This window comes from Chrysemys picta, chromosome 1 (genome assembly GCF_011386835.1).
Source record: "Chrysemys picta bellii isolate R12L10 chromosome 1, ASM1138683v2, whole genome shotgun sequence".
Classification (NCBI taxonomy): Eukaryota; Metazoa; Chordata; order Testudines; family Emydidae; genus Chrysemys; species Chrysemys picta.
Window position 1 is genome coordinate 108,854,008 of NC_088791.1, and position 25,549 is coordinate 108,879,556.

A 25,549-nucleotide genomic window follows, 5' to 3' on the forward strand; every position below is an offset into this window, starting at 1 on the left:
TACATGGTCTAGACCAGAGGTTCCCAAAGTGGGCGATACCGCCCCTTGGGGGGCGCTGGAATGATCCAGGGTGGCAGTAGTAGCCTCGAGTGCAATTGGGGGGGCGTTGAATAAAAATAAGGGGGCAGTGGAAGCATAAAGAAAGAAGAGAATATAAGAAAATTTTGAAAAACTGTTCATACATGTTTCATCCGTTGTGTAACATAGAGTTAAAGTTGTAGTGATTACTTTATTTTCCAAATAAATTCACAAATTATAACCGATCAGGTGTCAAGTCCGCCAAGAGCTTTTAACAAGCAAGTGTTGGCAGGCGAGTGTGTCGCGCATTGTCGGGAAGTCCAGCATGCATCGGCAGGAATATGTGCATGTAATGACTTGTTTACAATACGATACTATAAATAGGCGACATGTATGAAATCTAATTTAGATTGTTTCTGAATTGTGTAAAAAGCAGTTAACAATAGTGCAATAAGTATTTAAAAATTTTTATTCATATTCGATACCTTCGATCTTTACGGATTAGGGATCACATACAAAGCAAATTGTATTATTGTTTCAATAAAACAGCAATTTACACATGAGTATTTTTATACATTTTCTTACATATCTACCATACGTTTCTGTGTCTCTAGTGCTTACTAATAATAAAATCGTAGCAGGCTTGTGTCGGTACAGTACTATTTGAAGTGTACAGTCAATATATTTGTCATATTTTTTTATTACGATATTAACGAAAACAGGGGAATGAAATCGTAAAAAACTTAGATATAAATAAATGTTAATAGTTATCGAATCATCTGTGTTAATTGGTAAATAAGGCATGTGCTAATGAGGAACAATTATTTAAATAAGGGCAAACTAAATTAAAACTACTAACTGATTTTTAATTGCATATTGATTATTTTTTAAATTCATTATTTCTTGATACATTTAGTTTGATATTTGACAATTTAATATCAAATACATATATCTAATGCTGAGCAAAGAACAAAACCCAGTTTATTAGTTTCATTAGTATTTTAGTTTGGTTTTCTTTTGCCGTCTTACGCAAAAACCACTGTATACCTGATGTCATGGGCGATATTCTAATAACACATCTTTCTTTACTATATTGTAGGACGTAGGTAGAAATATAGGTACATAAAAGAATGCAAATTTGTCACTGCATCTTTCTGTTTGTTCGCTTAAAGAAGGTAGATTTCCAGGGGGGCGCTGAGTCATTTTTTTTTCTGAAAAGGGGGGCGCTGAGTTATTTATTTATTTATTTTTTTCTGAAAAGGGGGCGGTAGGCCAAATAAGTTTGGGAACCTCTGGTCTAGACAGTATTTGGTCCTTCCATGAGGGCAGGGGACTGGACTCTATGACCTCTCGAGGTCCCTTCCAGTCCTAGAATCTATGAATCTATAGCTCAGTACCATTCAAGAAAATATAATTTTTTTTTTCTTAAAGGAAAATAGTAAGTTCACTAAAATAACTGATACACTGAAACTTGCTGGGTAAAAGAAATTTTACATAGAACACAAATCTGTATAAAATATTTATCTTCTAATTCAAGAAATACTAAGAGAACAATTTCGCAGACGAGTCTGTGACTGTTCCCTTCCATCCACCAGGCCTGTGTTTTGCTGATCGGGCACTTTCATTTTTTTTCCTCTTGCTGCTACTCACTGGAAAATGTTGCTAACTCTGGTAATGGTTAGGCTAGTTCCCAGGTCAACTTTCTTTTATTTAAACAACACTTTCCCTCCCAACTAGTTGTATACAAAGTCTGTCCAAAGTGTCCAATGCAGCAGCTGTAAGTCTGTAAGACAGCTATACACCCGCAACAGAAGAACCCAAATCTCTGAATCTGCCCTTCCCCCATACTCCCAGAGTGGAGACAGTGACGCACTTTCCGTGAAGGCCTGTCATTTCACCTATCAAGACTGCCAAGCCTGTTCACAGGTTCCGTAGGTTAGATATACCCTAAGTCTTTTTACATAAAAGATTGGCATTTTCTACAGTCCTTAAATTTGACCTCTAAAACTTGTATGATTATTAATAAGTGTATGACGTGCCTGCATAATACTGCACTTGGTATAGAAAACTTCTTGTGATGTATCAAGAGGCTTGACTGAGTTTTACTGGTAGACTAAATGTTACAAGTTACTGTTTTAAATGCTTCTTAACACAATGGACAGTGGGAATAGAGGAAAATCTACTCCAGACACGTAAATATGTATCTTTTTATGGGTAGACATTCACAAATAGGTGCTCTGTAAATATGCCAGCTCCAAACTTTTACTTTGTGAAGTGTGTTGGTAGGTATGGTTTTGAGACATAATTTTGAACCTCATGCTAATAAATATTTTAAGACATTCTGACTCTTAGCAATACGGAATGAAAATACGCTTTTGCCAGCCAGGTGACCCTCAATAAAACAAGGCTATTTTTCCACAGATGATGTCAACAAGAGGAAGAAAACATTATGAAGTTTCAGATTGTATTTCCATGCTTATTCTTGCATATCATGCTAGTGAGCTCCCAAAGCCAATGCAGTCTCAGGGTGGCAGAGCTTCTGATATAATTGTGATACTTTTCAAAGTCAGTGGTTGGCTTATTTACCAAATGGCATTGATCAGAGTGATGGCCTGTCTGCCCATAGTCAGTCAGTGGGACTATAGGAGCGGTTTTACACATGACTATGTGAGATTTGAACATTCTTTTTCTGTGAAGTAGAGAGAATAGAAGAGATACAAAATTAACTGAGCCTGGCACAAATCTGAGTCTGGTGGCAATGGGCTTTTTTGACTGTACACTTGAAAAGATTTTTAGTTGCCTATTGTTTCCTTATGAGAAGACATTCTTAATTATTAAGTTTTGTCATGTGTTTCCATGTTCTTATAAGGAAAATTCTATAGCAGTACGAAGTATTTATTTAATTGGAAGTTGCTGCAATCTGGGGGAGGAGTAATAAGCCTGTTTAATATAGTTTGACAGCTCTCATGAGTCAATAGCCATTTGCTTATAGTTGGTAATGGACAATTTTGCAGGTGAAGATTTTCCATAAACATTGCAAACCCTTTGATACCAGCATACACTCTTTACTACTCTGCACAGCCTAGATTGTCCCATTTATATAATGGATATCTAGTGGCATTGAATTAATCACTTTGTTTGAATATTAAAGAAAAAAATAACTTGCTATTAAGTTTAAATAGTTACCAACTTGATTTTTAAAATGTGGTCATGGATAGGTGACTTAAAATTAAATTTTACTTGAATTAGTGCACAAACCTGTCTATGGACAGGAACAGTACACAGGACTAAACTTTCTCTACTCTGACTTATGAATTTGAAAAAGGAACAGAACATAGGTAGGCTGCATGCACTGAAAGTTTTTTTTTTTTTCTCTGAAATTTTAATTCTCACTAGAGTTTTATCCGCTAGGTTTTTACTTAAAAACAGTTGCTGGGCTGAGTTAGCATCTGGAAACTACCGTTAATGCATGATCTAGATTCCTCTCTTGGAAAATGCTTGAAAAAACTTAAGCAGTTGTGAGTGAAAAAGGATATGACAGCAATTTTTCCATACCGTTCATTCCTTTCTTCTCATGTCCCCTGCACAAAGATTATGCTGCTATTGAACTGGACGAAATCTTTTATTTTATTTTTTCCCTGCTGTACTATGATGAGTGAACCTTTTAGTGAACTGGTTTTGATTCAGGTCACGGTAGAACAGATCTAGATAAAATATCAGCGTTCTGTGTGCAACAATTTCTTGCTGGGGTAATATTTTTTTAAAAGGTGTATTTTTAAAATGTTGCAGTAAAGAGTGGCTTATTTAAAATCATATCTGTAGTATTGCAAAATATACTTAAGTTGCTTTATAGCTCCCATCTCCACAAAACTGATTTCAAATCTTAGTCAAGAGATGCTTGAATGCCTTTTTTTCTTTCTCTTTAGATTATCAGCGTCTGATGACAGTAGCAGAGGGGATCACCACACTGCTGTTCCCGTTTCAGTGGCAACATGTATATGTTCCCCTCCTTCCTGCCTCTCTCCTACATTTTCTTGATGCTCCTGTCCCTTACCTGATGGGTCTTCAGTCCAAAGAGGGAACTGACCGTTCCAAACTAGAACTTCCTCAAGAGGTAACTACTGCGTGGAATTGTCAATCTTTGTGTGTTACTAACCCAACTTAAAATATTTAATTATTATTCACTCTAGTCCCCATTGGAAAGCTGCCACAACATAAACAAATGCCCACAATCACTTTGGCACAGGTAAGTCTCTGCTTAGGAGAGGCTCTAGGCTGGAATCTTGCAGGACAAAATTAAGAGATGCTATAGGAAAGCCTGCACAAGTACTAGTCCACATGGGCCTGACTTCAACAATTGCTGTTAATCTTTTTAAATACCAAACTCTTGTCTTTGCTCCTCCAGAGAGACAGACTTACTAAAGTAAAAAGTCAGTGACCACAATAAAAAAGAATGTTCTGACAATCTCGTTTCCACCAGCTTGTGGGTATGGAGAGAGTATGGAAAAGGACTTTTGCACCTCTGAAGCTCAGAAGGTTCCTCATCTTCTCTGCTTCACGTGAAGCAGAGAAGGTGAAATATGCTGCCCCTGTAACTATTTATCAAGGTCACAACCCTTGATGGAATTCCTTTTAGGGACAATGCACTGGAATTGATGCAAGGATGGCTGTTAAGTGGTACAGGGCCTTTTATGTGCACTTCCCCCCCGCCCCCCCAAGATGAAATATGCTAGCTGTTTCCTCTGTACTCCCAGACCCTACCTGCCTATGGATGAGCTTTTGGGAATTGAGGCTGGGTCTGCAACTAGACCACCCACCTGGCCTTAAATGAGTTATATTTTTAGCTAAGGTCTCTGCATGAGTGCATGTCTGAGTACTTTTTTAAAACACTTATGTGAATTTAGTAACTATTATAGATGCTCGAATGACAGCTCTGTAGATGGAAGAGCTCTCTATGCAATACATTGTGGAAAGTGCAAACTTACCTTCCTCTCCTCCCTCCCCCCCCCCCCCCCCCAGTGCCCTATCAGCGTGCCTCCTCTGACAGTGAGAGGATCTACTTGCTCAGTCCTTGCCCTCTCTGCGACTGCTGGCTAGTGAGTTCTTCATTGACTGTGATGGTAGGAATGGAGTGTCTGAGTAAGAATTGGACGGAGACCACTACATTCATTTCAAATAAGCCACTGGATATCCATCATAATGGTAGTGACTTTGGGTTACTTCCAGCCTGAGCCATATTTGAGGTGGTGATTGAGAAGTGAATGACAATAGGTTAAAGAGCCTGTCTTCTGAACTGTCGATAGGCTTTATATGGATTTTCCTTCACAATAAATAAGTTCCCCCCCCCCCCCCAAGACTTATTTGTGTTGCTGTAACACCTAGTCACCATGGTGCTATTGTACCAGACACTGTACAAACATGGTTGTGGGGTTCCAAAGAAGATGGAGCTCGGCTGTTCTCAGTGATGGCAGATCACAGAACAAGGAGCAATGGTCTCAAGTTGCAGTGGGAGAGGTCTAGGTTTGATATTAGGCAACACTATTTCACTAGGAGGGTGGTGAAGCACTGGAATGGGTTACCTAGGGATGTGGTAGAATCTCCATCCTTAGAGGTTTTTAAGGCCCGGCTTGACAAAGCCCTGGCTGGGATGATTTAGTTGGGGATTGGCCCTGCTTTGAGCAGGGGGTTAGACTAGATGACCTCCTGAGGTCCCTTCCAACCCTAATATTCTATGTGACCAAGAGATGGTTCCTTAAGTGCTTGAGGATGGGTACTTCAGTACGAAGCCAGGCAGGAATGGGGCTGGGAAATGTTCTAGGCAGAAATTCTGCACTGAGCTGGAAGCAGAGAAACGGTGCTGGGATAATATTGTTTTATAATAAAGATCCTTGATCAGTGTTAAGAGGAAGTGACTTTGATTCTTTACATACGATAATAAGGTTGTTGTCAATAAGTCTTCTCTTAAATGAAGTATCCTAACCATGTGAAACTTGCTGTGCTTTAAACTGTGCTATATTAAAGAGTATTTATTTTTTGATGATTTATTATGTTATCCCATTCTATATGTGGGCAATGGTTAATCTTGTTTGAAAAATGGTTATAGTGCATGGTTGATACAGTATATCAACAATTATGGGGGGGGAAGAACCTTGAATTTAATAGAGAAGATTTTGAATCTGGGCTTCATGCAGATTAAAAAAAAAAAAGCAAGCAGAAAATCCTCTAACACATGAGTGATGATGAAATACTGTTCACTTTAGCATCCCTTTATTGTTCAGGCCAAGGGCCAGCTTTTCAAGCCCTTGGTCTAAATATAAACCATTTGTGCATTAGAGATAAAATTCTAACAACTGGCCATCATGCCTTCTTAAGGTTACTAATCTCCCTGCATTTACTTTAATCGTCAGATGTTTTTTGAAGAGGAAAGTGAGCAGGACACCCTAAGGGATTTCTGAACCCAAATCTCATTTTAAAATTTTGTAAATCGTATGCAGAGCTGAAATTAAAAAGCCTTTGAAATGCAATATTGATAGATAAGACCGTCTTTGAACTAAGAGCATAGAAAGAATTGTGCTACTGCAGGTCATTAACCGTTTCATAAATACATATGTTAAGAAAAGTAGATTGCTTTATACTGAGCAATAATTTTATTTGCATGTGTTCCAACTTTATTATAGTGCATTATTATCATGGTTTTCTATTTTAACCAGCGCATTTTAATATCACAGAAAGGATTAATGTATAATTAATATCTGAAATGTCCTTGAAATAAAATACTTTCTGAAGTAACTCTAGGGGTTTGGTTTTATTTTTGGTTTGGTTTGTTGTTGTTGCATTGAATGTTGTCCTGCTGAAAATTAACCCTTTAGAAAAGGGGAAGAAAAGTTAATTTCCTTAACCTGGTCTGGGGATTAGCCCATAATAATATATAATATAATTTTGTTAGAAATGGAGTGGACATTTAGGATGCACTAGAGAAACCAGAGGAGTCTTGGTGACCAATTAAATATCAGTTCAAAGCCTAACAAGGACATGTTTCTGTTACCCTGTGAATATGTAGGTCTCTTGTTCTACAGATTTTACGTCAGGCTGGAACATTTTAGAACGTAGTACCCTTGAGAAACTGATTTGTTTTAGCACTTGCTTTATTCAGCACAGTGAAGTCACAGGCAGTGGATTTCAGATGCAAGCTGCAGTTCAGGAGAAGAAAATCAGTTACTGTTTTCATTGTTCCATTATTCCTTAGGGTGCACTTGCAGTGTAACTAATTTAGATATAGGATTTTCTCCCTATGAAGCTTCTGAAATAAAGTGTCTACTAGAGTAGACTGATAACTGCACACAGTTTTAAAATCCATGGTCCAAAATCATCCCTGTGTGAGGGAAATAGAAAATCTCCATGAGGAAATCATCATGAAAATTTCCCTGCATGACACATTGGGAGCCAAATTTTGTTCCTCAATGGGAATGCTGCCATTAAAATGTGACAGATCCCCGAGGGTCTGCGTGGAGGCCCTGTACTCCCCCATTGTGGCTCTGATCCGGCAGGATCCTCTCCCCACCCCAACTTCTTGGTAGCTTAGCTCCAGAGACTCCCCTGGGTGGAGTGGTTGCCAGGGAGAATCCTCAGAGAAGTTAACGCCTTAAGCTACATTGACTCTTGTGGCTGGCTAATGTTCATGTGGGCAGAGGGAGCAATGTGATATTTCCCCCCTCTTTCATAGACCCTATGGGGGGACTCTCGGCAGTGTCTGGGCGGTGTGTGTGGGGGGTGTCCCTTTATCCCAAAGACTCCCCAAATGTTTTCCACGTATGAGACCATGCTCACCCCCTCCCCACCTCCATATGGCTCTAAGGAGGTGCAGTCTACCTCCTTGATAAAGTCTCTCACATTTTTAAGTACTGCCATCAGTTAGTCCCAAGATTTATTTCAGTAAGGCCATACGCTAGTGGGCTCCCTAAGTCACTTTCCTATATGGCTGCTGCTCTTATGTAGCACTAAAACCCAATATAGTAAGAATGGATGTCCCCAGCTGGCAACGTGGGAATAATTCCTCACTCTTGGTATAGTTTTTGTTTTGTTTTGTTTTTGTTTTTTGTTTGTTGTTTAGTTGATTTAAAAATCAAGTTGGAAAACACAAACTAACATCTGGGATTATTTTCTAGAGGTTGAAAAATAAATTTGGAGCCAATTTCCCATTTTCAAAAATGTATATGTAATTTATGTATTTATTTATTTTTATTTTTGGTCTTTCAGGCTAACTTGTGCTTTGTGGATATTGATAATCATTTCATAGAGCTGCCAGAGGAACTTCCCCAGTTCCCGAACAAACTGGAGTTTATTCAGGAAATCTCTGAGGTTCTCCTTCAGTTTGGAATCCCTCCGGAGGGTAACCTGCACTGCAGTGAGAGTGCCACCAAACTCAAGAATCTTGTCCTTAATGACTTGGTCAATGACAAGAAGAACGGAAATATACCCAGTAACACCATCAACATGTACGAGTTGCTGAAAGGCAATGAAACCATTGCCCGTCTGCAGGCTCTAGCAAAGAGGACGGGAGTGACGGTAGAAAAAATGACCATCACAGCCCCTATGGCAGAGAAGGAAAGGGACGTAAAACTGCAGTGTGAAGAAGAGGAGCTGAGGGACTATAAACTAAATGTGCAGCTTCGTGAGGTCTTTGCCAACCGCTTCACTCAGATGTTCGCGGATTATGAGGCCTTCGTCATTCAAGCCGCACAGGATATGGAGTCCTGGCTGACAAACAGGGAACAGATGCAAAACTTTGACAAAGTAAAAACAACCAGAAGCCTCATAGCTTAGCTGACTGCTGTTGGGTGAAATAGCTACGTTTTAGTTAGTCATTCATCGCTCATCCACTCCACAGAGAGTCCTGTGCCTTTTGATATACAGGCCCAGAACCTCAGTTGGTGTAGATTGGCATAATTCCATTGAAGTCAGTGGAGCGATCAGCGAGGGTCTGGCCTGTAGATGCAAATACAATTCTAGCTGGTGGTTAAGCAGTTGATGGAGCATTACCTGTGACTTTGTTCAAAGCGTAGTGATACAAAAGCACTCTCGTACTGTGGGAATAGATGCATTCGTGAAACTTAAAATATAAATACTCTTATTGTGACCTTTTATTATTATTATTATTTATTATTTATTTTATTTTTAAAGCAGTACTTCCCTTGCTTTCCATCTAGACTTCCTTTTTTCTTATGTGGCTTTGCAGTGAAACTTTGTTTTTTCTCTCTGCAATATCAAACTATGGAAAAAGATATGATGTCAGAAACCTAGCATTGTAACTTTAGCTTTGTGAAGAATTAAAAGTAGGCTGAGAGAGGTTGGAGAGTGGATGAGGAAAATCTGACATGTTTGTAAAAGAAACATATAATGACTAGTCACATCACTTTATTTCAGTGTGGCTTTTTAAAGTAAGCAGTAGTGCTCCTATAGCGTCAGCTTTGTTTTTTAAATCCAAATCCTACGCTAAGTCTGACACTAGGAGGATTAACATCAAAGAAAAAATGAAGATGATTTTATGTCAGGTTTGACAAAAAGTAGAAATGCTGCCTCTAATATGTTTAGCTTATCAGTATTTGTCACGAGGGTAGCTTGTTCCACTCCAAAAAAAAAAAAAAAATTTTACTAGGCTAATTTCTCTAGCATTTCTACCGATGCTGTCTGTTTCTGTGGATTGTCAGGTTGAGATTTTCTAACCTGAGTAGAGTATTTAGCCACACAGCTCAATTTTAACAGAAGTTGTGCGGATGATTCCCTTAGTCAGGTTTAAAAATCCTAGCCTAGGTGTCTTCTTTCCTTACAACCTGAGATTGCATAAATGCATTCAGGAGCTTCATCTAACTTTTAAGCTTGTATCAAACAGTTGTTTCCTTGTCTCTAATAGAAATAGGTAGTAGGTGGATGCTAATTAGCCTTGTAAACACAATAGTGTGCCGACAAGAAGACAAAGGATATCTGAGGTTCCCAAACTGTATGCACTTGATAGTGGTCCAGAGGGAGATGAGATGTCATGTGATGCTGGCTCTTCCTGTTTCCAGATGCTAAATTGCACTAAAAGATGCTAAACAGTACACTAAGTATTTCTCCACACGAGTAATTACTGTAGCTATCAGAAAGATGTCCGGATCCACGCTGTGAGTATGTTTGGGAACTCTTGGATACATGAACTAGTAGGTCTTTTCTGTCTCTGTTCTATAGCATAGGAGGGGGTTGTTTAATAAGTGTCAAGACAAAAAATAAGGATACGGCACTAATTAACTATCCTTTATTGCAGGCTTCTTTTCTGTCGGACCAGCCTGAGCCTTACCTGCCATTCCTCTCACACTTCATTGAAACCCAGATGTTTGCAACCTTCATAGATAATAAGATTATGTCCCAGTGGGAAGAGAAGGACCCCTTTCTGCGGGTGTTTGACTCCAGAATTGAGAAAATTAGACTGTATAATGTAAGGGCTCCTGCACTGCGGACATCTATATACCAAAAATGCAGCACTTTAAAAGAAGCAGGTATGTCCAGAGCTGTCAATGCTCAACTTCAAAAATAAAATTCAAGGGTACAATGGAGAGAATGAAGACCTTTAAACAAATTAATTCTCAGCCATTTGAGAGAGAGATGAGCGGCTTGTTGAAGTGAAAGCAGTACTTATCAGTATCACTGTTTTGGCTACTGAAGCTTTTTTTTAAACCCTAAAGATGTAGGGAGAGTAAGCCCATGCCGCCCTCCTCTCCTCCCTGACTTTATTTCATGGAATTTTAGAATGAGTTTCAGATTTTTGTGGTCTCTGTCTCTCTTCCTGACTTCAAACAGCTTTTGGTGTTGCTCGGATAAGCTGACGGGCAGCCACTGTCAGGAGCAGCATTGGGTAAAAAGGCTGAGTTCCTGGGCCAAGGTCTGTGGCAGCACTCCCCCTCCATCTACTCTCATAAGGAGCCAGCTTTGAATGGACTGAATCACAAATTCTGTTTTGGGTGGGGATGAGGGGCCCAAATGGGGAAATATTAATAGAAACGGTTACGAATTGAGCCTTTGGTTGCTCTGGTGACGTAGTATCACTCTACAATGTGCAGTGCACTAGAGGATTTTTTTTTATTTTATTATTATTTTTAATTCTTTATGTTCACAGGACACTTCTCCCCTCCACCCCCCAAAGTCCTACATAGGGATTTAGCCATGCAGCACCCGTTGTTTGGGGAATTTGTGCAGCTAAATTCCGCCATATCGCTTCGGAAATGTATCCCTAAAACTATTAGGATGTTAGAGAAATTACTTTCAAATGTGTTTTAATTTATATAAAGCTTTTTAACTGTTGCTAAAACTCAGCATTCTCCCACCTTATAGAAGAAGAGTAGGAATGTCGTCTTTGATTAAAAAACGTTCTAATTTGCAGGTCGGCTATCTATCCAACGACTTATTTCTGTTGATATTGTGGCACCGGAACCTCATGTTCTGTATCGTGAAAGGCAGCAAGATGATAGTAATAGCAAGTCTCCTTCATGTTTTATCGGTCACATGAATCGTGAACCCAGCACCAATCACTTGTTTCTCTAACCAGCTATTTCTGGAACCCTCAGAGCAGGCATTTAATCTTCCATTCTTGTGCCTCCCAGTATTTTGTGCTATCAACAATAGAAGACACTAAGACTAAGTGAAAATTAATATTAAAAAATCAATAGTTCCTAATACAGAGGTTCTCAAACTTTTTTTGCTGCCCCCTCCTGGCCCTTTTGAAAATATTTCAGGTTGTGACAGCCCTCCCTCCCCCAAACTGATAGCAAATTACTGTACATACTCATAGGAACATACTCATAGTATTGCCACCCTTGTTTCTGTACAGCTGCTGGCCGCAGCGCTGGCTTCAGAGTTAGGTGGCCAGAAAGTGGAGGCTGCTGTACCCGTTTTCTCTCCCAGCTCTCCCTGGCAATATTTTTTGTGATCTCATGACCTCCCTACGATAGCCTTGTTACCCTCCCCCCTTTTGGATGGGGACCCCTGTTTGAGAAATGTTCTAATAACAAAATACCAAAAGATCAGCATCCTTTCCGTCACAACTCTCTAAAGTAGGATAAGAGCTATGGGATGTGCTCTTCACAAAATAGTCTAGGTCACAGCTGTAATTTCTCCATCTTGCATATTTATTCATCTTTAGAATCATTGACTTAAAAAACCATTTACTTTAGTGTAGAGGCTGTGAAGAGCTGAATAATCAAAGTAGTGTTTGGCAAATACAAATGTCTCCATTCATGTTCATCGCTTATGGTGAATCAATACGTTTAACTGGTTTGGAATGTTTGGTCCCGTTTTGCTGGAGACTTGGGATGAAATCCTGACTTCATTGAAGCCAATAGCAAAACACCCATTGACTTCAATGGGGCCTCAATGTCACCCTTTGTTTTCTGGTGAGTCTTTCTGCCTCCCTGTCATAGCCTTGAGGTGTCCTCGTTTTTTCCCCTTCATTACAATCACCACTCTTCAGGCCTCCTGGTAGTCACCAACAATCCTTAATCCTTATGAGGATTGGGTAGGACTTTCTTCAGAAATGGTTATCAGTGACCATTTATTTAGATTCAGGAGAATGACTTTGTAATCAGAGGACACTTCCAAGACCAGAGTTTGGCCTCCCAGATCCTGCCTGCCCAAGGGGAGAGACTGAGAATACAACCTGGGCCTCTGGTGTAATAACACAGCACTCTAGCCTTTAGGTGACTGAGCTAGTCTTAGAATAAAAAGTTTTAGTGATAAAGATGGTTAAATCTGACCCATTGACTCGGGTTGATTGTTGTTGCTGAGAAAAGGAACAAAGTGGCTTTTCCCTCAAATATATTTTTGTTACCAGTAGTCTGCACTAAATGCCTGCTTGTTTCATTTTTGTCAGTAGTAGTTTTTCAAGATCTAAAGAATTATTGTAACGGACCTGTCCATGTTCTAATAACTGTTAGTGTGACATTAAAAATGAAATAACAGCACAAACATTTCCTCATTTTTCATAAATGAAGCATTTGAGAGATGTTCTTGTGATCACACTGTGCTTCTGCCCCTCCTGCAAAATAAAATGTCATTAGCTGTCAGTCTGTGTATTCATGAACTGCATTCCTTGCTCTGTAGAATGGCCAATAGGTTGAATAACCTAGTGTTGCACTATTCTGCATTTCAGTTTTAGAACTCTGATGCCACGCTCTGGGCGTTAATTTTCCCCAGCTGACATGACTAGAAGTACTGCAGGAGGAGGATGTTTACATAGTGACCGTTATGTTCCTCTCATCACTCCACTACAGCAACTCTTTCCTTTGAGCAGTCCCATAGGGTCAGCTGGGAGAGCTGGTTTTGGGGGAGTGGAGTGGGGGAAAGGAAAATTGTTTCTTAATTTTGTGGTGGAGAGGGAACTCCTCAAGATGCATGCAAGTCCTTCTCTACATTAATATATACACATGCTTTAGAAAGTTTACTGCTTGCTGCAACTAAAATGATCAAGAGTCCTGTGGCACCTTATAGACCAACAGAAGTACTGGAGCATAAGCTTTTGTGGGTGAATACCCACTGCGTCAGGACTCTTTGTCGCTTTTTACAGATCCAGACTAACATAGCTACCCCTCTGATACTTTAAAATGATCAATTAATTCATTGTAGAACTTACACAAAATCAGAGCATGGTTAAGTTCCCTGCTGTGGCGCATGCTTTAGATTAGGACACTAAAGTAATTATTCATGTATGCATACCTTTTGCAGCCCAATCCATTGAACAGCGGCTAATGAAGATTGATCACACTGCCATCCACCCACACTTACTTGATATGAAGATCGGTCAAGGCAAATACGAACAAGGGTTCTTCCCAAAGTTGCAATCAGATGTGCTGGCAACAGGACCTACCAATAACAAGTAAGCCCCCTCATTATTTCCTGGACTTCTGAAGATGTTTTACTAACCAGGTTTCTCTTACGATTGACTCACTCTATGGACAGAAGCCAGGAATTATGGGTATTTCTTTCCAGCCCAATGAAACTGGGGCAGCTTTCACCATTTTTATCTTCTCTGAAGTGGCAACTTTTGAGTTCACAGCTAGCTGACTTTATGGTGGCTCTTTAAGCTCTGGCTAATCCTAGTTTTTGAGATGGATACTCAGTGGTCATTTTTTGTTTGATTCGGTCACATCATATATTTACTGGGTCCACCTCACACTTGGTATTGTTTAGTTTTGTCCTTGATTTAATATAAATTTAAAATGCTACTTAGACCATCAGTCAGAACTAAGACTACATACAAGTCCTGGCATTTAATGTATATTAATTTTTAAGGGAAGCAAAAGGTCATGAGAAGAAATCCATGATCAGCCAAATTAAGGACATTAAGGAGTTTGAATATATTGGGAATGAAAGAAATCCTAATAATGATATTGGGCCATTACTAGCCGGAAATGGTAGAAGTGTCAATAATAATGCAGAAAATGTAGAAATGTTAATAAATATTTCTGTTCTGCATTTGGGGAAAAGCCAGATTTTGTATTCAGAGCATAGGATAATGCTGATAAAACACTTTCCATTCCAACAGTAACTCAGGAGGATGTTAAAGAACAGCTACTAAAGTTAGACATTTTTAAATCAGCAGGTCAGGATAACTTGCACACTAGAGTTTTTTTTTTTTTAAATAGCTGGCAGGGGAGCATGCTAGACCATTAATGTTGATATTTTTCTATAAGTCTTGGAATACTGGGGGGAAGTTCAGGATGACTAGAATAAAGCTAATGTGGTGCCAGTATTTTAAAAAGGGTAAATAAATAGTATGACCCAGGCAATCAGTATGACTGAGGTCCTGGACAAAATAACGAGATGGCTGATACAGGATTCGATTAACAAAGAATGAAGAGGGTAATATAATTGCCAGTTAACATAGGTTTATGGAAATGAGATCTTCTCAGACTAATTTACTTTCTTTTGAGAGATTACAAGTTTGGTTCATAAAGGTAGTAGTGTTTACATAATAGACGTCTATAAGGCATTTGACTTGGTAGAATGATCAAAGTCTATGTAGCCCAAATCGATTGGATTAAAACTGGGTAACTGATGCATCTCAAAATATAACTGTAGGCAATCATCATTGAGTGGGAGCGTTTCTGGTGGGATCCTAGAGCACTTGGCCCTATGCTATTTAACATTTTTTTTATCAATGACCTAGAAGAAAATATAAAGTAATCACTGGTAGGTGGCATAAAGACTAAGGGAGTGGTAAATAACAAAGAGGATAGGTCACTGATAAACATCGATATTACCTTTGTATTTGGCACTGGTGTAACCACTACTGGAATACAATACCCAGTTCTAGTGTCCACAGTTCAAGAAGGAGAAATGTGGAGAGAGTTCAGAGAAGAGCGATGGGAATGATTAAAGGATTGGGAAAACCTGCCTTCATCAGGGACAACTCAAGGAGTTGAATCTATTTAATTTGTCAAACAGAAAAGTTAAGGGTGACTTAATCAGCCTGTAAGTACCTATGTAAGGGCTTGTCTACACTTAAAATGCTGCAGTACTTCAGTGAAGGCACTACCTATGCTGACAGGAGGGGTTCTTCCACATGTGTAGGTAATCCACCTCCTCAAGAGGTGGTAGCTAGGTCAGTGGGAGAATTCTTCCATACACCTAGTGCTATCTGCACCAGGGGGTTAAATCAGTTTAACTGCATTGCTCAGAGGTTTGGATTTTTCACACTCCTAAACAATGTAGTTATTCCAACCGAATTTCCTGGCGTAGGCCTAAGGAACAGAACTATGATAAGAGAAGATTCTTCAATCTAGCAGACAAAGTTTAACAATTGCTGGAAGTTGAAGCAAGACGAATTCACACTAGAAATAAGGTGCACATTTTAACAATGAGGGTAATAAACTGCAGGAACAATTTAACAAGGGTTGTAATGGACAATCAATCCCTGGAAATTTCTTAAATTGAATCTTTTCCTAAAAGATAGGCTATAGTTCCAGGGCTTCCTGGGGGTGGGCAAGTGGGGCAGTTTGCCCCGGACCTCGCAGGGGCCCCCACAAGAGTTTTTCGGGGCCCCTAGAGCGGGGTCCTTCACTCGCTCCGGGGGCCCCGGAAAACTCTCACGGAGCCCGAGCCCCCGGAGCTTCTTCCGCTCCGGGTCTTTGGCGGCAATTCAGCGGCGGGAGGTCCCTCCGCTCCAGGACTCGTTTCCGAAGACCCGCAGCAGGGGGTCCTTCCGCCCCGGGACCCGCCGCCGAAGTGCCAGGTCTTCGGCGGCGGGGGCTCCCCACCACCGAAGACCTCAGGCCCCCGGAATCCTCTGGGCGGCCCTGTATAGTTCAAGCACATCTGTTAGACCCAAAGCAGGAATTAATTCAAGGAAGTCCTATGGCCTGTGTTGTACCGGAAATCAAACTAGACAATCACGTGGTCCCTTCTGATCTTACCCCACCTCCTGCTCTGACATGCGCGCGTACACACCCTTGCAACCCCACAATGTAGTGTTAAAGGCCTACACATCTTATCTTCTTCCTTCCTCCAACTCCCTGCTCCCAGCTAGTTCTTCATCCGCATCCCACTTTGTGAAACACTGGCGTAGAACTTCATAATGTGTTGCTGCCTTCCTTTCTTGCATCTTTTGAGCAGTGAACTATTTTGGCATTTAAAGTACACCTCTACCCCAATATAACGCTGTCCTTGGGAGCCAAAAAATCTTACCACATTATAGGTGAAACCGCGTTATATCGAACTTGCTTTGATCTGCCAGAGTGCGCAGCCCCACCCCTCCCCCCGGAGCACTGCTTTATCACATTATATCCGAATTCATGTTATATCGGGTTACGTTATATCGGGGTAGAGGTGTATTGTGATTGGCATCTGAGTAGGCACCCATTGAAAAGAAAGGGAAGTTCATATCTCATAGCTATTGTTTCATGCTTTCTGCAAACTCAGACATCTGTATTTTACTCACTTCACACACTGGAAGTTCCCTGTGTTTTGGGAAGTATTGCTTTAAGCTATCTGTTACCTTTGTGACAACATCAGTCACGTGAAGTTTACTAAATCAGCAATAAGAGGACAAGAGTTCCCAATCTGCATAAATCTGATGTATACTCTTGTAGACTGTTAATTCAGTCTTGCAGACTGAAACACCATAGTAAATCTAATTTTCTCTATGGCTTTCTGAGATGCTACTTCCTGAAGACTGGCAGTTACCTCAAAGGTTTTTTCACTGCATGGCTGTTAGCTTAGTGTGATTGAATATTAAGGCCATTTTTGGCCTTGAAGTTGCAGAGTATTTTAAAAGTTCTTCCATTGAAATCCTGTTTAGTGACTGAAGCCATGTCAAACAAGATGGCAAACTTTTGATCTCCTCACATTGCATGTTTGAGAAAAAACAGGTAAATGGAACTTCCTATAAACAAAGGGACACATCTTTCTGCTTCCTCACATTTCACATGAGCAGTATGGTGTGCGTGTAGGAAATGTTATTTTAAAGATTTTGCACCTCTGGATAATTTGGAACGCTTTTCATGTCTTCTGCAAGTAACCAAACATAATTTTTCTGACATGAAACCCATGGACATTTAGGTTCCCATGGGTTTTAGAAATGAGTTTGAGTTTATCATATTCCCTCATATAGTCAAATGTCACAGATTTGATTAGCCCAAGGCCTTCAGTGTGTGCCTTCTGCTAACTGATGATGGGTTTTTACCCCCTCTTCTGCCCAACTTTGTGGCTTGATGTATCCCAGATGATTTTTTTTTTTAATCAACCTAGTCTGTGTGTCTTCAGAAGATTTATACATGTGTGTGTTAAAATAGTCAGTATGTACATCAAGGATTGATTTGCAAATTAAACTCCTTGGCCTGGGCAGCAGCAGCTAAGTTTGCAATTGAAAGGGCATAACAAAATACAAGAGAGATCATCTCTCTTGCAGTCAAATTTCTTATTGCCAATTGAAGGTAATTTTACTACAAAACCTGCTTTGTATTGACAAGCAAACTAAATTAGTGTCTTGGGCAGAAAGGCAAGCACTACCACTACGTGACTGGAGCTGATTAACTCTCCGTAGTTACCATGGATCTCGGTTCAAAGCACCAAAGATATCTGTGCCACAGTTTTCTACCTGTGTTACAACACAGGGTTAACTAACACTGTAGCAAATTGTAGCATAGATCCTGAACTAAAAGTTTGTTCCTAGTCATGTTTAACTCTAGGATATTCCTTTTGTGCTGTGCTGGCTTTTGAAAATGTTTGTGGTCCCAGAAAAATCTCATTGCTTAATAGCCTGGAACAAGGGGACTGGACTAGATGACCTCTCAAGGTCCCTTCCAGTCCTATGATTCTATAAGTAGAAGTACTCTCTGGGCAAGAAATGGTGTCTGGTTTCCAGAGGGAGGGAGTCGGGTGTGGGTTGAGTGACATCAGGTGGACCCTAGTGATAAACATATCTAGAAACAAATGTTGACTACACTACAGTTTTCAACTGTTAGCTAAAATATAATTAGCAATTGTGGAGCAGACGAAGCTTAACTGACCATGTGTTCAGCCTGCAGCTTAGCCCCAGTTATACTCAGCAGTGCAGTTCTCCTGGTCCAACCCTTTTCTCCCCAGGCATTTATTTGTGAAGCTTATGTTGACTAGGCCCATCCTCCACTCCATTTTAACTGGCAGTACAATTCTGTTGTATTGCTCAGCCCCTCTTCCCTCCCATATCTCTGAGGCAATTCATTTCTTTGCTTCACTCCCAATCAGCACCCTCAGTGCTGCAGAGTGTGATGTTGCTTAGCCTGCCCATGGCCTCCCCTGTTGTCCTTGTCTGGTGGGAAGGACATTTTTCCTTTGTTCAGCTAACACCTACTTGGCTCCAGAGTTCTGGACAATATAATATTCTCTATTGAGATCTAGGATCACCGTTTTTAAAGCTACCAGAGCACAAAGGAGCTTTACCTATACAAGAGAGAAGAGGATGCTTTTATGTGAACCTGAACCTGAGCAGGAAGATGGGAACTAATGTATCCAAGTATTTCTGGACTTGAGTTTTGGACTGCTACAACAGTTTGTATATGTGGGACACAAAATAGGCATATACGTTATTGTGTATAAAGCCTTGTCTACTCAGACTTGCACTGGTTTAGTTAAAGGTGTTCTGGATTTAGTTAAACCGCTGCAAGTTTGTGCGTAGGCACTCTTGTTTGGGTTTGAATGACTTTTGATTGTAGATTAATAGTTTTTTGTTTTGTTTTTTAAACAGCAAGCTAAATTGAAATAAGCCTCTTAAACACACACAAGTATGTCTACATGCAACTTGTCTCAGTTTAAGTAAACCAGCTTAAAAATACCCTTTTTGAGTTAAACTGGTACAAATTTGCTTTCAAACAAGACCTCAAGCTCAATCTACACTGAAAAGTGTTAACTTCATAACTACATAGAGCATGGGTGTGAAGAAAGCACATCCCCGACTGACGTAGTTATGCCAACAAAATCTCCAGTGTAGATGGATCTGTGTCAACAGAAGCACTACTTCCATAGCCAACATTGTCTGGGGAGGCGGTGTTCCTACACTGATAGAAAAACTCCTTCTGTCAATGTACACTGCCTGTTCCCTTGCTGTGTTTAGTAAGAACAGTATTGAAGTTTGTCACCTAATGGTATATTCAGGGAACTTTTTATAGTACCTTCCTTCCTTCCTTCCTGTCCCCCAGCCTGCAGGAGAGGGTTGACTCAAAAATATCCTGTAAAAGGTCTTTTACACTTTAATTTGGAGTTTTGGAATATTTTTATTGATGACTATTTTGGTCTTAACAATTTACACAGCCTTTCCAAAAGAGAACTTTTTGAAAGTCTTCTCTGTGATCCAGGTGTCACATGCTTTGTGTTTGAGGCTTATGTAAGGCATTTCTCACTTTTTTTTCCTGTAAACATTGAGGGTTTTTGTATTTCACAACTGTTCACCATCTTAGCTGAGAAGGCCATAACGTGAAGCACACTGGTGTGGTTGTCCCTGTATGGGAAGGATTGATCTTGAAGTTGGATGTTGATGAGCTGGAGAGCAGGGTCTGGGGCTTGCCCCACTCCGGTGCTCCAGCTGGGGTTCATGGTCGGGGGCCGCACCACGCGGCTCCCGGAAGCCGCAGCATGGCCCTGCCCCGAATCTTACACGCTCCAATGACCCCCTCTGGCACTCCAATGGGAGCTGCAGGGACGGTGTGTGCAGATTGGGCGGTGTGCAGAGCCACCTGGCCGCGCATCCACGTGCGAGCTGGAGAAGGGACATTCCACTGCTTCCGGGAACCGCTTGAAGTAAGCGCTGCTCGGAGCCTGCACCCGAGCCTCTCCTCATGCCCCGACCCCCTGCCTCAGCCCTGATCCCCCTCCCGCTCTCCAAACCCCTCAATCCCAGCCCGGAGCACCCTCCTGCACCCCAAACTCCGCACTCCCCAGCTGGAACCTGCACCCCTTCCCGCACCCCAAACCTCTGCCCCAGCCCTGATCCACCTCCCGCCCTCCGAACCCCTCAGTCCCAGCCCAGAGTACCCTCCTACATCCCAAACTCCTCATCCCCAGAGCCCACACCCCCCAACCGGAACCCTCACCCACTCCTCCAGCCCGGAGCCCCCTCCTGCACCCTGAACTCCTTATTTCTGGCCCCACCCCAGAGCCCTCATCCCCTCCCACACCCCAACCCCAATTTTGTGAGCATTCATGGCCCACCATACAATTTCTATTCCCAAATGTGGCCCTTGGGCCAAAAAGTTTGCCCACCCCTGAAGTCGGATGTTGATGGTTCTTTAGTTTTACTCTTATTTCATTTGAAAAGAAAACTTCCACGTTTATTTTAAGAATTCCATAACAAGCTAGTGGCTACTAATGATCCAAACTCCTCTATCCATATCTACTGGGATAAAACAGGAGACAACTTTATGGAAAAGTCCAATTAATTTTGATCCTCATTGAAATCGACCCATCTGCAAGATGAGAGTATACATTTTCTGTTTCAAGATCTAGTAGATTTTACCACCTTAGTGGGACTTCTAATGTTTGCCATCTTTGTAGTAGTAATATGGTAAAAGAATCCTAATAACAGAAAACAAAGCTATATAAATATTTCTTGATTAGTCCATTGTTAAATTATAGTGACTCAAATATGCTCACAGCACAAAGTAAAACAATTTAATAAGCCCTTTGTAATGTTTTCCGTCTCAATTGATTGATGTAACTCTGTAACATGAAGCTTGATGCATGAGATTAAATATTACTGAGGAAAACATGCATCAAGAATGGGAATGTATGAGCATCAAAGCAATTTGCAGAATGAGCAGTGAGTGCCTACAATGAATTACTGAATGGATTTTTGCCCCAGAGACTCTTCTGTCCCTGTTCCCTTTCCCCTAAAGAGGGTGGTCAGTGATAAATGTTTTGCTTACATGTTAATTGTTATTCCTCCACTCTACACGTTTGGTCCTGTTTCTCCTCTCTTCTTCTCCCATATCTCTCATTTTCCACCATCCTTTCCTCATTGGTCTCTGGTCTGGTTTTTCTTTCCAGCTGATCTCATGCTCTTATCTCTGCCTCCTATTTCCTATGTTACTTTGTGCACCCCTTCTGTAACAATCCTAGACAGAGGTGTAATCCACCAGTTTGAGCAGAGGTCTGGGAATTGGGATCTTTTTTGTTACAGGATCAGCTTTACCATGGTCTTACAAACTTGGTGCCTCAATTTTCCTGCCTTTAAAATAGGAATGCTGCTTGCTTACTCATTTCCCTGGGATACTGAGGTTTAGTTAATGGTTGTAAAGATTATGTGAATTGCTAACTAAGTACAAAGTATTATCCTCTGCCTAGTTTCTGCTCAGTGAATGGTCTTCATCCTGTTTTTTAAACTAAGTTTTGTAAGCCTATTGGGACAGAGACCAGGTGTTCTGTATATCACAAGAAATATTAACGTTTCCTTGACTTCCCTTTCCACATGTTAATAGCCACTTTAAAGATGGTGGCTTTTATAAGGCCTTTTTAAAATGACCACCTAAGCAGCCGCATTGTCACTTCGCATAGAATGAGGCATCTTTGCACTGCATCTAGGTAAAGGCAGTGAGGATCCATCAGCTTGAAATGCAGATCTTGTGTAACCCATACAAATAATAAAGGAACCCATTTTTTTCTATTTGAAGTGTACATAATAACATATTTCAGATGTATGTTGGATACTTAATATGGCAGAGCAGTGACGAGTAACGGGAACGCTCTATTTCAACGATGTGTTCAAATGCTTTTCATTAAGACTTATTTGACTTATTCTAACTATACGTATGCAGTCTGACTGAAAGTGGATCGGGTTGGAACGGGATGGTTTAGAGGATTCAAAACCCAATACTTGAGCCTTCTAATTTTTGCTCCCTTGGTCAACCCCAGTCTAAGAGCATTATAATGAGATGGTGCCTCTTGCTCTACCCTTTGAGAAATGGCTAGATCTACATTAATAAAATGGCTTGTAAAATGTCATGCATGAAGAACTAAAGTTGACATGAAAAATATGCATCCCCATTCCTACAGTGCCCCACAGCGCCATGTGCTTATTATGTCTATACCGTGTGTGTGTGGTGTTTCTATCACCTTACAGACAAAGATCCTGCCTTAAGGAGTTCGCAGTCCAAACACCACATGGGAGAAATGGTTTAGTACGGCGTCTAAGAGAAAAGTGGTACCTGTGGAATTGTCATAACCACTTCCTGCAGCATTAGATGGTTTTATGTCATTTCTCCAAATCACTTCCATTTATATAATCTGACAAGATTACAGTGCAAAACAGAATGGCTGCAAGTCATTTTACTTAGCTTTTTCTCCACATTAGCTATTTAAAAATCTCCTGTTACCACCAAAGCAATGAAGTCGCAAAAAACTATTCTGCCCTGTAAAAAAAAAAACCTCAGCTCCCTTTATCCTCCAGAGAGTTGAATGTAGAAATCTGCTACAGAAATCTAGTACAGAACACACCTCACGCCCCAAATTGTCACCAAAGCTGTATAGTGCAAGGTACTGATCTTGGTTTTGACCTTCCGTTCAGTGCCACTTTGATTTGGCAAAAATAGAGTTTTTGTTCTATTTGTTGATATTCTAACTCTGCATAGAAGTATATTAAACTGAGCAGATCAAATGCAGAATTGTTTGCATATACATCTCTCTCGCGCGCGCGCGTGCACGCACTCACACACACACACCCCTATACTGTGTGTGTACGCACGCATGCCTCCATTTGTTCTGAAGGTGTAATAAATCTCCTTGCTAGTAAATGAATACAAAAGCTGGAGAATTGATTGATTGGTCACCAGTTTATGGCACAATAATGCTGGCAACAAAAGATCAAGCTATTTCATGCACATGAGAAGGTTTAAAACATATGTAACTTGTGGGTAAAAGGTGAATTGCCAAGGTTTGTAAGCCTAAAAAGCAATCTACCTTGGCAGCTGCTCTTCCTCGAAGGGCTTATCTTCTCTGCTATAGGTGAATGTATTTCTTGTCTCCTTCCCCTCTGTGTTCTGAATGTGTCCATCTTAGTGGTGGTGATGGGGAGTGTTGGTTAAATGAACATGTAACCTATTAAGTTAACATTAAATGCAGTTGCTTCATGTTCTTGTGCCCTGTCAGTATGTTGTATATGGTGCAGCACGTGCTGTAACTATGAATTGTAAACTGCTTCCACTCACTCCCTTCCCCTTTTCATCTGTTGGAAAGGAAAAATATGCCTGACTGCAATACTGAAGTTTAGTCCTTGTGTATGAGAGATAGCTGTATAAGTATATTGTTTTTATGCCGATCAACCTTGACATTGACTTTCATGCTATTTTATTAGAGAAATTAACCACCTCAGATATGTTCTCTTTAGAAATGGACATCGTTAATCCCTTCCCACCGTGCGCATGAACACATCCTTATCTAAAATAAGTTTTTAAAGTACTGAAGAGTAGTTGGTTTACTTTCTACCTGCCAGGACTTCCTTGTCAATAGACTTCTTTTCAGGGGCTTGCTCATATGATTCCCCATGTTTGAGTGGAAGAATCCTTTCTCTAGCTCCTCCGCCGAAATAATATGCTGACAGGAGTACTTCCTTCATGAATACTGTGGAAGTGAGATGACAGGAGCATACCAAAGTGACCTATTGTTCCCTACTCATATTTACCATTTGTTCCAGGGCATTCCACAGGACGGTCCTCAGAAGTAACCAGAACCATATTAGTAGTAGCATTTTCTTCTTTCTGAGGAATAAACAAAATAGGTCATTCATAGATACAGAAAGTATGAGGTCCGTGTATGTATGAAGAGAGAAATTAATTTTAAATCTGATCTCTGCCATTAAATAATAAAACAGCTTGATTTTTCTAACAATGAGATTTCAGGTAAGACCTGTGTGGCCCAAGAAGAAAAAGGCTTAAACGTTCTAAAATTCCTTTATCTTCCCTGCTTATCTCCTGTTAATTCTTCACAAAACATTCCAGCCATCTGCCCCAGGAGATTCAAAGTCCCAGTGGGATGCTCAGACTCTTAGTCCTCAAGCTGCCCAGGAGGCTGCATGGCAGTGTAGCTGCGGTAGAACGGTAATGGCAGCAGAGGCATAGCTGAGCCATGCAGAGTAAATACCCTCTGGTTTCAGGCGGGTTTGTATTGTGCACAGCCCAGCTGTGCCTCTGTTGCCAGTGTTCCAGCCGTTTCACTGCTATTTAGACTCGTGCTAGCTTGATGAGACCTCACGTTAGTCTGTGCACAAGAGAAGGGGAAATCTCACCCCTAACTTGTAGTGTCGACATAGCCTTAAGTGAGCACTCAGCTCAAGCATGCACCATCTGGACCAGTTTGATTTTCCAATAATTGGGGCGGAGGGACCAAAGATGTGTCCAGAGTTCAGACTAAATATTAAAAGTTAAGTGGGGTTAAAAAGCAAAGCCAGATATTGATAAGAAGTAAAAATTATTTCTGTCCTATTTTGTTTCTTGAAGGTTTTTTTTCCTCTACTATATCTTTATTGGCTAAAGATCTTCAAAGTGTAAAATTGCCATTAGTTATGTAAAGTGCCACTGGCTTTAGCTTTGGACTTACTAAAATCACAAGATTGTATATTTGGAGGTTTCTGGGAAGGTGTAAAGATGCTTGTGTCACTAATGTATTCCTTTGAGAAAGGAGTTAGCACTTGCTTCTCACCACTAGATCATTAGTTCAACTCCAGTCCAGGGCTGGAGCAATGGAAAGCCATGACCATTTTGTAGGTGTTGGAGGGCTTTCCCATTCTTGGATTTAATAGCTGCCTTAACTGGCAGTATGTTTAATGTGCATTTATAAATTGATACAGTAATCAACTCTTCCCGCCACCCCCCCCCCCCCCCCCGCAGAACAAGTTTGTTTCAAAGGTTTGAAACAAACAAGAATTATATAATACTATGAGAAAACTGCACAGCTACTTGGATTGGTTAGTCTATGCCCCAAAGAGGTTTTTTTTATTCTGTATTTTGTACAGTGCCTAGCACAGTGGAGCCTGGCCCTCACC

At 40.7% G+C, this 25,549-nt stretch overlaps 1 protein-coding gene across 11 annotated transcripts in view; it reads left to right on the forward strand.

Annotated features, from left to right (window-relative positions):
- The window catches only part of DENND5B (DENN domain containing 5B), a 203,489-nt gene that overhangs the window by 124,890 nt on the left and 53,050 nt on the right, over positions 1 to 25,549 (forward strand). For 5 of the 11 annotated variants that reach the window (XM_065566406.1, XM_065566404.1, XM_065566425.1 and 2 more), the window contains 5 exons: positions 3,945 to 4,132; positions 8,275 to 8,811; positions 10,319 to 10,550; positions 11,432 to 11,524; positions 13,768 to 13,918. In XM_065566406.1, coding sequence (XP_065422478.1) covers positions 3,945 to 4,132; positions 8,275 to 8,811; positions 10,319 to 10,550; positions 11,432 to 11,524; positions 13,768 to 13,918 — 1,201 coding nt within the window. The remainder of the gene's footprint in view (positions 1 to 3,944; positions 4,133 to 8,274; positions 8,812 to 10,318; positions 10,551 to 11,431; positions 11,525 to 13,767; positions 13,919 to 25,549) is intronic. The other 6 variants (XM_065566447.1, XM_065566421.1, XM_065566438.1 and 3 more) reach the window with 2 other exon arrangements.